The sequence below is a fragment of the Triturus cristatus genome, chromosome 10 (assembly GCF_964204655.1).
Source record: "Triturus cristatus chromosome 10, aTriCri1.1, whole genome shotgun sequence".
NCBI lineage: Eukaryota > Metazoa > Chordata > Amphibia > Caudata > Salamandridae > Triturus > Triturus cristatus.
This window is the reverse complement of record NC_140593.1, coordinates 70,174,598-70,188,136: the sequence shown is the minus strand read 5'-3', so window position 1 is coordinate 70,188,136 and position 13,539 is coordinate 70,174,598. Positions and strand designations below refer to the sequence as shown.

At 46.9% G+C, this 13,539-nt stretch overlaps 1 protein-coding gene across 5 annotated transcripts in view; it reads left to right on the top strand.

The window, feature by feature from the left end:
• TBC1D5 (TBC1 domain family member 5) overlaps positions 1–13,539 on the top strand; it is a 2,224,639-nt gene that overhangs the window by 998,524 nt on the left and 1,212,576 nt on the right. For all 5 annotated transcript variants that reach the window (XM_085630445.1, XM_085630447.1, XM_085630444.1 and 2 more), the window contains one exon: positions 3,278–3,386. In XM_085630445.1, the coding sequence (XP_085486571.1) occupies positions 3,278–3,386 (109 nt within the window). The remainder of the gene's footprint in view (positions 1–3,277; positions 3,387–13,539) is intronic.

Here is a 13,539-nt window from a genome sequence, read left to right as displayed (position 1 = left end):
CCCGCAGAAGAGCACCCTGCAGGAGCGTACCCTTCAGGAGCCACTGGCGGGCGATCACCCCGCAGGAGCCACTGGTGGGGGCCAGCTGCCCGCAGGAGCCACTGGGGGGGGGGTCAGCCACCCGCAGGAGCCACTGGGGGGCCAGCACCTTGCAGAAGAGCACCCTGCAGAAGCCACTGGAGGTGAGCACCCCGCAGAAGAGCACCCCGCAGAAGCCACTGGAGGCGAGCACCCCGCAGAAGCCACTGGAGGCGAGCACCCCGCAGAAGAGCACCCCGCAGAAGCCACTGGAGTCGAGCACCCCGCAGAAGAGCACCCCGCAGAAGCCACTGGAGTCGAGCACCCCGCAGAAGAGCACCCCGCAGAAGCCACTGGAGTCGAGCACCTCGCAGAAGCCACTGGAGTCGAGCACCCCGCAGAAGAGCACTCCGCAGAAGCCACTGGAGTCGAGCACCTCGCAGAAGCCACTGGAGTCGAGCACCCCGCAGAAGAGCACCCCGCAGGAGCGTACCCTTCAGGAGCCACTGGCGGGCGATCACCCCGCAGGAGCCACTGGTGGGGGCCAGCTGCCCGCAGGAGCCACTGGGGGGGGTCAGCCGCCCGCAGGAGCCACTGGGGGGCCAGCACCTTGCAGAAGAGCACCCTGTAGAAGCCACTGGAGGTGAGCACCCCGCAGAAGCCACTGGAGGCGAGCACCCCGCAGAAGCCACTGGAGGCGAGCACCCCGCAGAAGGGCACCCCGCAGAAGCCACTGGAGGCGAGCACCCCGCAGGAGCCACTGGAGGCGAGCACCCCGCAGGAGCCACTGGCGGGCGAGCACCCCGCAGGAGCCACTGGCGGGCGAGCACCCCGCAGGAGCCACTGGCGGGCGAGCACCCCGCAGGAGCCACTGGCGGGCGAGCACCCCGCAGGAGCCACTGGCGGGCGAGCACCCCGCAGGAGCCACTGGCGGGCGAGCACCCCGCAGGAGCCACTGGCGGGCGAGCACCCCGCAGGAGCCACTGGCGGGCGAGCACCCCGCAGGAGCCACTGGCGGGCGAGCACCCCGCAGGAGCCACTGGCGGGCGAGCACCCCGCAGGAGCCACTGGCGGGCGAGCACCCGGCAGGAGCCACTGGCGGGCGAGCACCCGGCAGGAGCCACTGGCGGGCGAGCACCCGGCAGAAGCCATTGTAGGCGAGCCCCCCTCCGAAGCCACTGGGGCAAGCAACGTAAAGAAGCCACGGCTTGATGGCCACCAGGACCGGCTGCCGCCACCTCTGACTGAGAATACACCGGAAGACTGCTTGCTAATTATTTGTCCAAGTCGGTTAATGAGTTTAAACACAGACGTAGACTAGTTTGTAATCTATCTGCACCCCCTAACACATGGAATGTATACATTTGGCGTGGGGGTCAAGGTAGCGGAGTAGATGGAACGAACCTTGCCTGTGAAAGTAACTCTGGGTGCACCCCCTCTCCCTCTGTCCACATTTTACTGCTCCTCAAATCCTTCATTGTTGTGCAGTGTCTTTGTGTTTTTATACATATATAACTGTGTTGATTAAACACATCACTTATAGTTCCTTGTATATCTTCAGTGAGCCTTGTACACGTACGTTTATACATTAAGCATTCCTGGCCCTATGATGTGATTATAGTTTTTCATTTTCAAACGCCGCGGAGTTTTCACATTAGCCATTTTCAAATATTAAGGCAACACAAGTCAACCGTATGAACTAAAGGGCCCCGTCATCTATAGAACAGTGTATCCTGGCGTCTCATGCCAGCTGCGTATACATTATATGCGGCGTACTTGCCGGCTGAATGCATGTAAAGGTTCCTGTGTGGTCACTTCGCTGGTCTCGGCAGCTAAGATTGGTGTTCATTCCGTATGATGTGAGGGGAGGAGAGGCTAGCAGAGCGTGACGTAGGAAGAGGCCCGCTTCTCAGAGCACCAGTCATGCCCGACGGGCCTTCGTCAGCACCGAGGGTCTCCGGTTCAGCCGAGGTGCTGAGAGGAAGGGCTGGGGTCCGATGCGGCCTCTAGTGACGTCATATCCACACCCCAGGTCCCCTCCAGTGGAAGTCCTTGAATCCTTCATCCAATTGGGACTCGCGCACTACTTCACACCTTGCGGTGCTCCGGCCACAGGAAATGCAGTATCGAAGGCTTATAGTTGTGACATTAGTGCACGGGATTTCACCCCAAAATATTTCCGCATTAGTCTTACTTTCCTAAATTTCATACCGGTTGCTCATGGGCAAGGGACTGGAATTCAGCCATGGGATGTTCCCAAATATCATCTCTTGTCTTGTCTTCGCTTCTCCCTTTCTGTTCTCTTTTCTTCTCCCTTTCTCTTTAATTTATCCACTCCTCTCTATTTGTCTTCTCCCTTTCTCTTCTTTTCTCCCTTTCTCTTTCATTTCTTTTCCCTTCTCTCTTTCTCTTTCCTTTCTCTTCTCCCATTCTTTCCTTTCTCTTTCCTTCTCCCTTTCTCTTTAATTTCTCCACTCTCCTCTAGTTCTCTTTTATTTCTCTTCTCCCTTTCTTTTATTTCTCTTCTCCCTTTCTCTTTCATTTCTCTTCTCCCTTTCTCTTTAATTTCTCTTCTCCATTCCTTTCTCTTCTCTTCTCCCTTTCTTTTATTTCTCTTCTCCCTTTCTTTCATTTTTCTTCTCTTCTCCCTTTTTTATTTTTCTTCACTTTCTTTCTCTTCGTTTCTCCCTTTCATTTCTCTTCTCCCTTTCTTTCCTTTCCTTTCCTTTCTCTTCTCCCTTTCTTTTTCCTTTATCTTCTCCCCTTCTCTTTCCCTCCCTTTCATTTCATTTCTCTTCTTTTCTTTTAAATAATTATTTATTTGCATAGTGCACACTGTGAACCAAACTCTCATTTGGAAAGATCAATAAATGTAGCAGGAAAGCCAAGTTTTTAAGGCTTTCCCAAGGTCTGTATGACAGATTATTGCTTCAAAATTATTTTCTTGTTTATTTGCTAAACTGTGGGGCCAACCTTGGCAAGTAATTAAATGGCCTACGCAAATTTCATGAATTTCATTTTGTGGCTGGCATGATTATACGATCTGCATATTCATTAAATAAGGGAAAGAGAATGTGTCCAAAACGTTAGTCAAGCATTACTCCATGCCCAACTGAGTTCCAGGCTTGTGCTTTCTTCGAAGCAAGCTCTGCTATGCCAAGGAGGGGTCTTAGTTCTGTTCTTTGGCCCTTGCTCTGCTCTGTTGTCTCTGTCACTCACCTCTCATGATCTGACTTCTCCTTCACTTGGGTTCTTGCAGCAGAGAATGGGATGAACTCTTTGGGAATGACAACTGCCTGGCACGGATCCGGTCGCATGGGATTAACGGGCGCCTTCGGAGCAGCCGGTTCCGCAGTGTGTGCTGGAAGGTAAGAGGCTTCGGCGCTGAATGTTGACAACTTACCTGTGAGAGACTTCGAGATTGAACAAGCTGGTGGGTTTTCCATAAAATGAAATCCTCTGTCCCCTGGATCATAATTCCTGAAGAGATTGGACATCAGACCCAGCCTTTGCCCCTGGTGAGGCCTGTAGGATTCATGTTCAGTGGTTTTAGTGGAGGGTAACGGAGTGCAATGCTGGTTAAATGCATCCATTTAGTAATCAAAATAAAGGAAGTAGTATTAACACATAAGCCAAGCACTTGAAGATGAGCAGTAGGTACCACGGAGGAAGGGTTTCGGTGGAGGAAGATAGGAATGGTGGAAAGCTACTCCTATAGCATTACACATAGGCGATGGCCACTTTAGTGGTCTCAATAGAAGTGAGGGAGTCTCAGGATGGTGGAGAGCATCTCCTACAGCATTAGTAGTGAGTGAGGACGGCTCGGGATGGTGGAGAGCTTCTACTACAGCATTAGCAATGGCGGTGGGCCACTCTTACTGCCTTAGTAGGGAGTGAGGAATGCTAGGGATGGTGGAAAGCTTCTTCTACAGCTTTATTCATGGCGATGGGCCACTCTTACTGCCTTAGTAGGGAGTGAGAAATATAAGAATGGTGAAAAGCTTCCTCTACAATTTTGGGAATGGAGGACAACCAGACTTGCAGCTATAGTTGGGAGTGAGGAAGGCTCGGGAGGAGGAAAGCCATGGGTGGAGAACAAGTTTCCTTACAGTATTAGAGATTGAGGAAGACTACGGTTAGTGGTGTTCTCTTCGGCATTTGGGCAGAGCTAAGTCCACATTGGGAAGGAGTAAGGACGTCTCGATAGAGGAAGGCTGGGGATGGAGGGAAGTGTCTCAGTATCATGGACTGAGGAAGACTAGTGATGGTGGAAGGCCAGTATGATCACAGTGGAGAGAGTGGGGCTTCTCTCACAGAGTTAATAGGGAAGCAGAGAGGTCGTGGTGGAGGGAAGCTTCTCTTATTGAATTCATATGCAGCGAGGACGCGTAGGGCGAGACGAGGGCTCCTCATGCAGCATTTTCGGGAAATGCAGAAGGCAACGGGCAGGTTAAGGCTGGTCCTTCGTAACTAATATGCAGCATGGAGTTCTAGGGTGGAGGCAGGCCACTCCTACTGCATTAGTAGAAAGTGAGGAAGGTAAGATTGCAGGAAGGAAAGAGGGAGGAAGACGACTATTAGAGCATTAGTAGAGGGTGGGAGAGGGTAGGGATGTGGAAGCATCACAAGAGCTATACGTAGGCTAGGTCTAAAGTAATTGAAGGGATGCAGTGATGAAGACAACTCAAAGCATTGCAAGAGCTACATGTAGGCTAGGTCTGAAGGAATAAAAGGGTTGCAGTGATGCATACTGGAAGGGGAAGGCCCTTCCTACAGAAATACTGCTGAGGGAAGAGCAAGTGACAAAGATGATAATTGGGTTTAAAGTAGACTAGTGAAGGAGGAAGGCCAGTCTTTACGACAGTGAGGAGAACTGGGGTGAAGTAAGGCGTTGATAGGAGGCAAAGAGTAGAGAGGAGGGGGCATTCTTACAGTAGAAAGTAAGGGGAACGTAACAGAGGAATGGAGGAAGGTGTTTATTAGGCAGCTAGGAGTAGAGTGAGAGGAAGGCACCTCTTGCATCAGGACATTAAAAGGAGGACTTGGCAGAGAAGGTCACTATTCCGGCAGTGTGGGGACAAGAGGGTAGTGAGCAAATGCTCCCGGGGTAAGGAGAATAAAAAGCAGACCCCACAAGATTTTAAACTCCCACCCTTATTGAATTTCCAGACAACATCCTGGTTTTGCAACACTTGCACTTCTTTCATCCTTCATTGTACCCTTCTTACTTTGATTCCCTGCATTGACTTTGTAGTTCCTTACGTGTAATGTGCGCTGACACCTCTTGCATGGGCTTGAGATTGATGTCCTCTAATGATCTTACGCTTTTGTTTAGTGTTGGATCTGTTATGATTTGCAGTGTACCCCAATTTAGACCTGGGTAGTCACCTAACCATTTACCCTGCCATTATACTACATAACTGGTTTGGGCTGACCTTTTACCTAGTTAGGTGCTGCATAAATGTTGTGTGGTTTTCTCCGAAAACTAGCCTCATTTATTATGCATGAGGATTCTCAGAATCACAGCCGGACTACCATCTTCTACATAGTCTGCATAATAACTATGTATACGGGTCATCCCTATCGTCATCCTTGGCCGACATGACACAGCAAGGTTGAACCCCTGAGGGTACCTTTTGGGTATATAAGCACTATATCTTTGCTGGGGCTAAAGCCCGTTAATGAAAATGCGTGAAGGCATTTACATTGATGGGCGGCTATAGCTCTATTATGTTGTTGAAGGATGACATTGCATAAAATATTTGGACATGAAGATCTGTGGAGTTCTTTATCAAGAGTTAGTGAGATATATCTCTGGAATCTACTTTGGCAAGCCCTGAAGAATGCTTCAATCGCGAAACACTTGTTGGCTGTTTTAACATTACTTGTTGATGAAGATGTTTATCTGTGTTTTTTATGGGTTTTGACACCTATGTTATACAAATTGAAGACACACCTATGTTATACAAATTGAAGACAAACAGATTCAAGAGTCCAAGAGAAGGATGTGCAATAAAAAGAATTCATGGACATTCAAGATGCAATCTCTGTTTTTCTCAGCTGATGATCTAATATATTGAATATTCTGTGAAAGGAAAACGGGGAACTGAGAACCAGCGCCGGGCGATTTCTCTATTTTTCCTTCTATTGACTTTACAACATATTTTTGGGATTTGCCTCTGAGGGCTATACATTTAGCTTTAAAACAATCAAAAATTGTCCATTTCAGTGTGCCATTTTTGGGTTATGAGCTTTCAAGTGAAAGGAAAAGCCTGGCAGCTAACTTTTTAGAAAAGTGTGCGCTGCTCCAATCTCCCAAAAATCTGAAAAACATACAGTCCATTTTGGGATTCCTAAATTTTGGCAGAACATACATTTTGGATTACGCAGAAAAAGTAAAACCTTTCTATGACTTAATCAGACCTGATTTTTCAGTGCACCATTGGACACAGGAACACACAGAAATCCTACGTTCCTTACAAGCTGACATGATGCTTCCAAACACTTACACACACGTATAAACACTACGAACTTGGTCATCCGTGTAATAGCAGGTCAATACCCAAAACAGTAGCAATTGCATACAAATCTCATTTGTACAATAATGCTGAGATGCGCTTTGCATCCACTGAAAAAATTCTGACAGCAGTACAGACTGCTGTAGTGAGAGCACTGGCACAGGGGAAACAAATAATTGTCGTTACTCCGGTACCGGCCTTAGAGGCTGTCACAAAAAGTAGCTTTCCAAACGCAAAATGACTGCATCGACGATGGATACAATGGGCTAATTCTCTCACTGCAACGGATGTAGACTACAAATTTGATTCTACATTAAAAACTCTAGCATTTCTGCAGTACGAACAAGAATATCCTCTCCCAAATGAAATCATGCCTCTGAATCAGTATGAATACATTATTAACACTGATGGATCTGCTCAGCCTGCCGTAGGAAGTAAACAGCAATACAGCGCAGCATGTGCAAATGTAAAGGGTCATATGCAGGATGGCAAGTTCAGTCCTACCAATATGCAGACGCAGTCTCTAAGAGATTGCACAGCTCAGCTGGCAGAATTAAAAACCCTAGTACTGGCTCTAAAAAATACGGATCGAGAATTCCTCACACTTATTGTGTGTGATTAATTTTATTGTGTCCAGTCATACAATGAATATCTTCAATACTGGGGTCAAAATAGTTTTAAAGACTCAAAGTTGCATAATAAAGCACACGTTGCTTTGTGATCAAGTGGCAGAACTGACAAAAAGGCTTAACACGGGCTCACCTGATTCATACGCTGAGTCATCAACGTGTTGGCGTGCACGTTGAAGGGAATTTATTGGCTAATGAAGCTGCCAAGGCGACAGTATGAACTGCTGCCGTAGCTGCAATCACTCGTTATTGCACGATAATAGACGGATACATAATGGTAGCTTTCATTGCTTCACACAAAAACAGTTGTCGTGCCAAAAAGCTTTCCACACAAGTACTCCTACAAGTTAGATGCGCAAAATATTCTGTATTATCAAATTCCACGAGTGGTTGATAGAGTAATACCGAGCATGTATCGCAGATTAGGTTTAAATTTTAGTTGCACATGAGGGTCTGGGTTCAGCACACAGAGGGATTACTGCGACAGTTTCACTACTGAAACAACGCTGTTGGTGGCCAGGTTTAACGAAACAGACAAAAGCATTTGTCCTTAAGTGCAACATCTGTCAGCAGATGAAGGTTTTCATCGTAGCACGTCCACCCCAAACATCACTACTGATATCACATTCCTCTCGCTTGTGTCTACTTGGACCACGGAGTCCCCTTACAATTTGATGGGGCTTACAAGTAGATCTTGGTGGCAGTGGATTCATGCTATAGATTTCTGTGGGTTTGGCCTCAGCGATCGGCTGATGCCTGAACTGTTATAAAGGATTTGGGAGTCTTTATAGGGACATACACAATTTGCTCATTACATTCTGATTGTGGCCGTGCGTTTAGCTCTCCGGCTTACTAGGAAGCCATGGGATGTTTGGGTGTTGCATTGGGGTATTCATCTCCATATCATTCCGAGGCAAATTTGATTTTGGAGAGGAAAAACTGGGACTTGAAGCAATCCTTAACAGCAAGGGTATTAGGCTCGGGTGGCAGTTGGGTCAATCAACTATATGGGGTCCAGAGGGCACTTAATAACATGCCAAGAAGCTCTCTAGGAGGCCACACTCCATATGAGGTCCTATTTGGGATGGGAATGTGGGTACCCAACCTAGATTGTGGCAGCACAGTGGCAGATGAAAAACCATTTGCCATCGATAACCGTTTGGCTGTTTTAAAGGAACTCAATGAATTCCGGGCACTACAAAGCAACAGCCAAATAAAACGCACCACCACTGGGGAAGTAAAATCAGTAACGGCAAGACCTGCCTGGGTCCCAAAAGTCGGGGACCTGGTCAGAGAAAAAGATCGTGGACAAGAAAGAATTTGGGCCATCCTACATAACACCTGTACCTGTCCTGCCTGTCGAAAGAACAATAACAGTACTTCTTCCACCTCTTGCTGAAAAAAATGAAAAAAGATTAGTCTCCGTTGATGTTATCAAACCACACTATGTGGCCGATACTGAATAGAAGACCGCGTGGGCTCCTGGGTAGCCATCGATCTCCTCTCACTACCATACCGGAGGTTCAGACAGAAAGCCTAATATTGTTTGAAGATTCTACTCTACGAAGTAACGGAGTTGCCAACAATGGAATGGATCTCGTGCCAATTGAACAACAACAAAGTACAAATGAAACACAGATCTCAGTTCGGCCTAATACCAACAACTATGTGAATATGCCTCAAAACGAGTCATCTGCCAGTTCAACAAAACCTGCTGAGCTACCAAAGATAGATCGAACTGCATCTGGCTATTTCATAGATTTTGACACCTTCTCTCTGGATCCAAGTGAACCGGAGTCACCGCCAGCTCCAGTTTCCCACAAAAAAAAGTCAGGATTTCTACCTTTGCCTAAACAAGGCTTACCTTGTTTCACCCTGGATACAGCTCTGGAAAGCAAATTGGTCTACTGTTCCTAGTACTTTGGATAGGTTCAGTGACTGCCTTTTTCTTGCTACTGAATGGACATTATCTTCCAGAATGCTCCGCAGTATCACATGTGAACACGGTCCTAAGAACCATATACGTCATCTCATCGTGAATAGAGAGACCTGTCATTTGTGAACATTACATCAGTTCCCGTTGCTGAAGGAATAGTTTGGGATAGGGTTTCATTTGATGTATTCGGTCCCACTGAACTTTTGAAAATACCATACGTATTTAAAATTTCTTTGAATGATATCACCTGCAGAACATTCTCTGACGATTGGGATTTTGTAACTGTAAATAGTATGCTGCCTGATTTAGAACAATCCTCTGCATTCTCAAAAAATGAAATGTATGATGATACGTCTGATTTTGACACCATGTATTGTTACCAACACTATGGTCATCATTTTTTGCATAAAGCAAGCCTCCTCCGTAATGTTTTCTCATACCACTAATGGGAACCATACCACCAATGGGAACATTGCCCAACAGCACTGAAAGTTAGTTCACAAACGTTTTCACAAAAGTTTGGTTATTTTTCTGGGTTTAATACACCAGATCTAAGCTCGTATTATTATAAGCTTGCACCTATATCTGCAATCAAAAATATGCTTTTTAACACAAAACCGACATACCCTGCATCCTTTATTTCCCAACTGTCTGAATAGGCTTCCTGGCGAAAGTTGTGGAACAACATGTCCTCAAGACACTTTCATCCTTCCTGGAGGAACACCAGCTACTCCAGCCTAGACAGGCTGGTTTTAGAGCCCATCACAGTACTGAGTTGGTGATGCTGTCTGTACTCGATGACCTCGGAATCATGGCTGACAATAAAAAACCGAGCGCCCTGATTTTATTAGATCTATCAGCGGCGTTCGATACTGTTAGCCATACACAACTGCTGGCTCGAATCACGGAGCTGGGCATTCACGGGCTGGTACACCAGTGGCTACAATCCTTCCTGTCAGGTCGGTCCCAGAGGATCCAGTTGGGGGAGCAGGTATCGGACAGGGGCACACTCAACTGCAGCGTCCCTCAGGGCTCAGCACTGTCCCCTCTCCTCTTCAACATGTACCTACAGCCTCTGATGACAGCGCTAGCCTGCATGGATTGCCGAGTTTTCAACTACACGGACGGTACTCAACTCATACTGTGGATTGACAACTCCGCCCATGCCCAGGATCTGGCGCAAAACATCATCATATTCACAGTGAACTGGATGACAGCCAATTCACTAAAAATTAACCCTGACAAAACAGAAGTCCTTGTCATCCCCACGAAAGACAATCCCTGGAGCGATCGTTTCTGGCCCCAAGAGCTGGGTGCCACCCCCACACCAGTACCCGTCATGAAAATCCTGGGCATAAAGATCGACTCTGAGCTTTCCATGACCAACCAAGTCACCACAGTGGTCAGAACATGTATAGGTCTCATGAGACAGCTACGGAAATTTGTCCCCCTCCTTTCAACTGCCTCACTACAAATGATTGTGTCAGCCACAATTGTCTCCAGACTAGACTAGGGCAATGCCTTGTATATCGGCCTCCCCGAGAAACTTATTAATAAACTGCAGGTGGTACTGAACGACGCAGCCAGGCTGATTTTTAGGCTGCCTAGAAGGACCCACACCACCTCTCTGCTGTGCAAACTGCATTGGCTTCCTATTAAGCAAAGAGCAAAATTTAAGGGTCTCTGCATTGCCCATAAAGCAATTTACCAGATCCCCAGCCTACATTTAAGAACGCCTGGAGAACTATGTTCCGGGCCGCATACTGTGGTCATCCGAGGCCTGCCGCCTGGCCCCTCCAGGGTGCAACACCGCATCTAAAGGGGGCAGAGCCTTCTCCGTCCTGCTCCCACAACTATGGAACCAACTGCCTGATTACCTTTGCAAGGAACCTACACTCCTCCCTTTCAGGAAACAGCTAAAAACGGTCCTGTTTAGGGAGGTTTAGGACACAGTTTAACTCCCCTTCCCTGTGCTGCCATGCATCCGCTAACGACCTTTTGACAACTCTCTCTAAAGCGCTTAGAGACCTGCCGGTGATTAAGCGCTATACAAAAATCAATTTAACATAACATAGGGTTTCAACTTATGGAAAGACACGATAGACATAAAATCAGTCTGGGAGACTAAGGAATGGCAGGTTCAGGGAACTGAGGCACTATTTAGAGCAGGGGTACTCACAAACTTTCTCTCGGGGGCCAAATTTAGAGTGTGGTTTATGGCCGAGGGCCGCACCGGTGGGGGCCTGGGTCAGTGGGGGAGGGGGCGGGGCTAGAAAAAAAAACTGTGACCATGAGCTTGAACACAGGCCCCTGCAGCGGATGCCTTTGTCCACTGAGCCACCAGACCCGGCATGCATATTTCTCTCTCTCTCTCGCTCGCTCTCTCTCTCTTGCGTGCTCTCTCTCTCTCGCGCGTTCTCTCTCTCTCTCTCCCTGTCTGTCCCTGCCGCTATCTGTCTGTCCCTGCCACTATCTGTCTGTCCCTGCCTCTATCTGTCTGTCCCTGCCTCTATCTGTCTGTCCCTGCCTCTATCTGTCCCTGCCTCTCTGTCTCTATCTGTGGCACCCATGGAAAAATGCGTAGTCTGTTGGTGCAGGTGGTTCCTGTTGCACTCATTTATTAATCACTGTATTACCATACATGCCAACATTTCAGAAGAGCAAAGTGGGAGATTCTTTTAAAAAAACAATCGTGAGAATGGGGCCTTGAATCTGGTTACTGTCATGTATGGGCCTTGGAAGTGTGCTACTGCAGGAACAGACATTTGAAGCGTATATGCACGTTTTGTTCTTACCTTTCAGAAGCATGGAGGCAATGGCAGGCAGAGAGAGGGTGATGCAAGTGTTGTGCACTCACTGGCCTGGCAGGTTGCTGCTGGCAGTGCATATACCACCCACCCCACCTGTGTGGCAACCCAGGCACACACACAGCCGCCCCCAGTACTTCACAGGTCTTTAAAAGACCATTCACTTGCTAACAAGCCTTTGTTGTATTTCACCTCTTAGCGCCCCCGCAGCTCCACTCTTACTATCGCTGGAATTGCCGGCCCCCTCATGGAGTCCAGGCTGCTGCAACGGCTGTGTTTGCTGACACTTTTAAAAAGAAAAGAACCCAGGTATATTGTCTGCAAGCTCCGCGGGCCACCAAGGAAGGCTTGCTGGCCGCTGGCGGCCCGCGGGCCGTACTATGAGTACCCCTGATTTAGAGCATGCCTCATACCACAGCAGATGTTTTTCCTGAACGACACTGTGCAACAGACTTCCTGCCTTGGGCTAGCCAAGATCGAGGACTTGAACACACCTCCTATTCCCTCGCTTTCACACCTTGAGGGATGGCAAAACTATACAGAATGTGGCGAGGGTATGCTATGACATCATGCGTTATGTTTAGGGCTCCCAGTTTTCCGTTTTTACTGATTTTTACAGATAAATACAGACAGAAAACTATTTATTTTCATGTCTGTATTTATTTTTAAATACAGAAAAATACGGAAAATAGGTCTTCTTTGAATGCTTTTTTTTACTGTCAATCATGTATGCCAGTCAGTAGGTGTACAGATTAAGAGGCAAGGGAGACGAAAAAAGACAATGGATTTCACAATTAAGCTTAATTAAGTGCAAATCTACAGTTATTTATGCTATTCTACAATGCAAGTATTTTCAGATAACACTATCACACTGTACACCGCTGAAACCTTTTGAACATTCAAATGTGAATATGCATTTATGAGTCAAATAAATGTGGAAAAAAATAAATGTGGAAAAATACCCATTGCAGCTTCATTTATACCTAAAACTGAAAATAAAAATGGATAAATACCAAAATAATTAGCAAAAAATAAATATGGATAAATACAGACGGAAATGTAGAAAAAATAAATACCATAAAACCGGGAGCCCTAGTTATGTTTCATATAACTCATCAGACCCCAATTAGAAGTAATGGTTAGTTTGGCATATCGACACAAATAGGTGTCAGTCAAGATTCAAGGGTACCACCGAAGGGTTTAGTAACCATGGGCCTGATCAGCGCTATGTACAAACAGAACACTCTGGGGTGGTGACTTCATGCAATGTTGGGAAGATATGCCTAGATTGGCTAAGAACCTCGACACTGTCACAGGTAAAACAACACTTGTCCTTACTCTCAGATGACATGGATTTAAGGGATTTTTTGCTAGGTCCCCAGAAACCACGTCGTAAACGCCTCTTATACGCGATTTACAATGAGGTTTGGAAAATCTCTCAACAGGAAGCTGCGGAGAGATTACGATTAATTCTATTACTAAACTGGACGCTACAATCATTGTGCTCTGGTTACGTGCCCTGGCGATATATTAACATTTCGTCTCTATTCTCTGCATATAATCTATCAGAAAGGCAGATGAGAATGGCACAAAAAAATGCCAAATATACAGTGCTGCACATTGAAAAATTA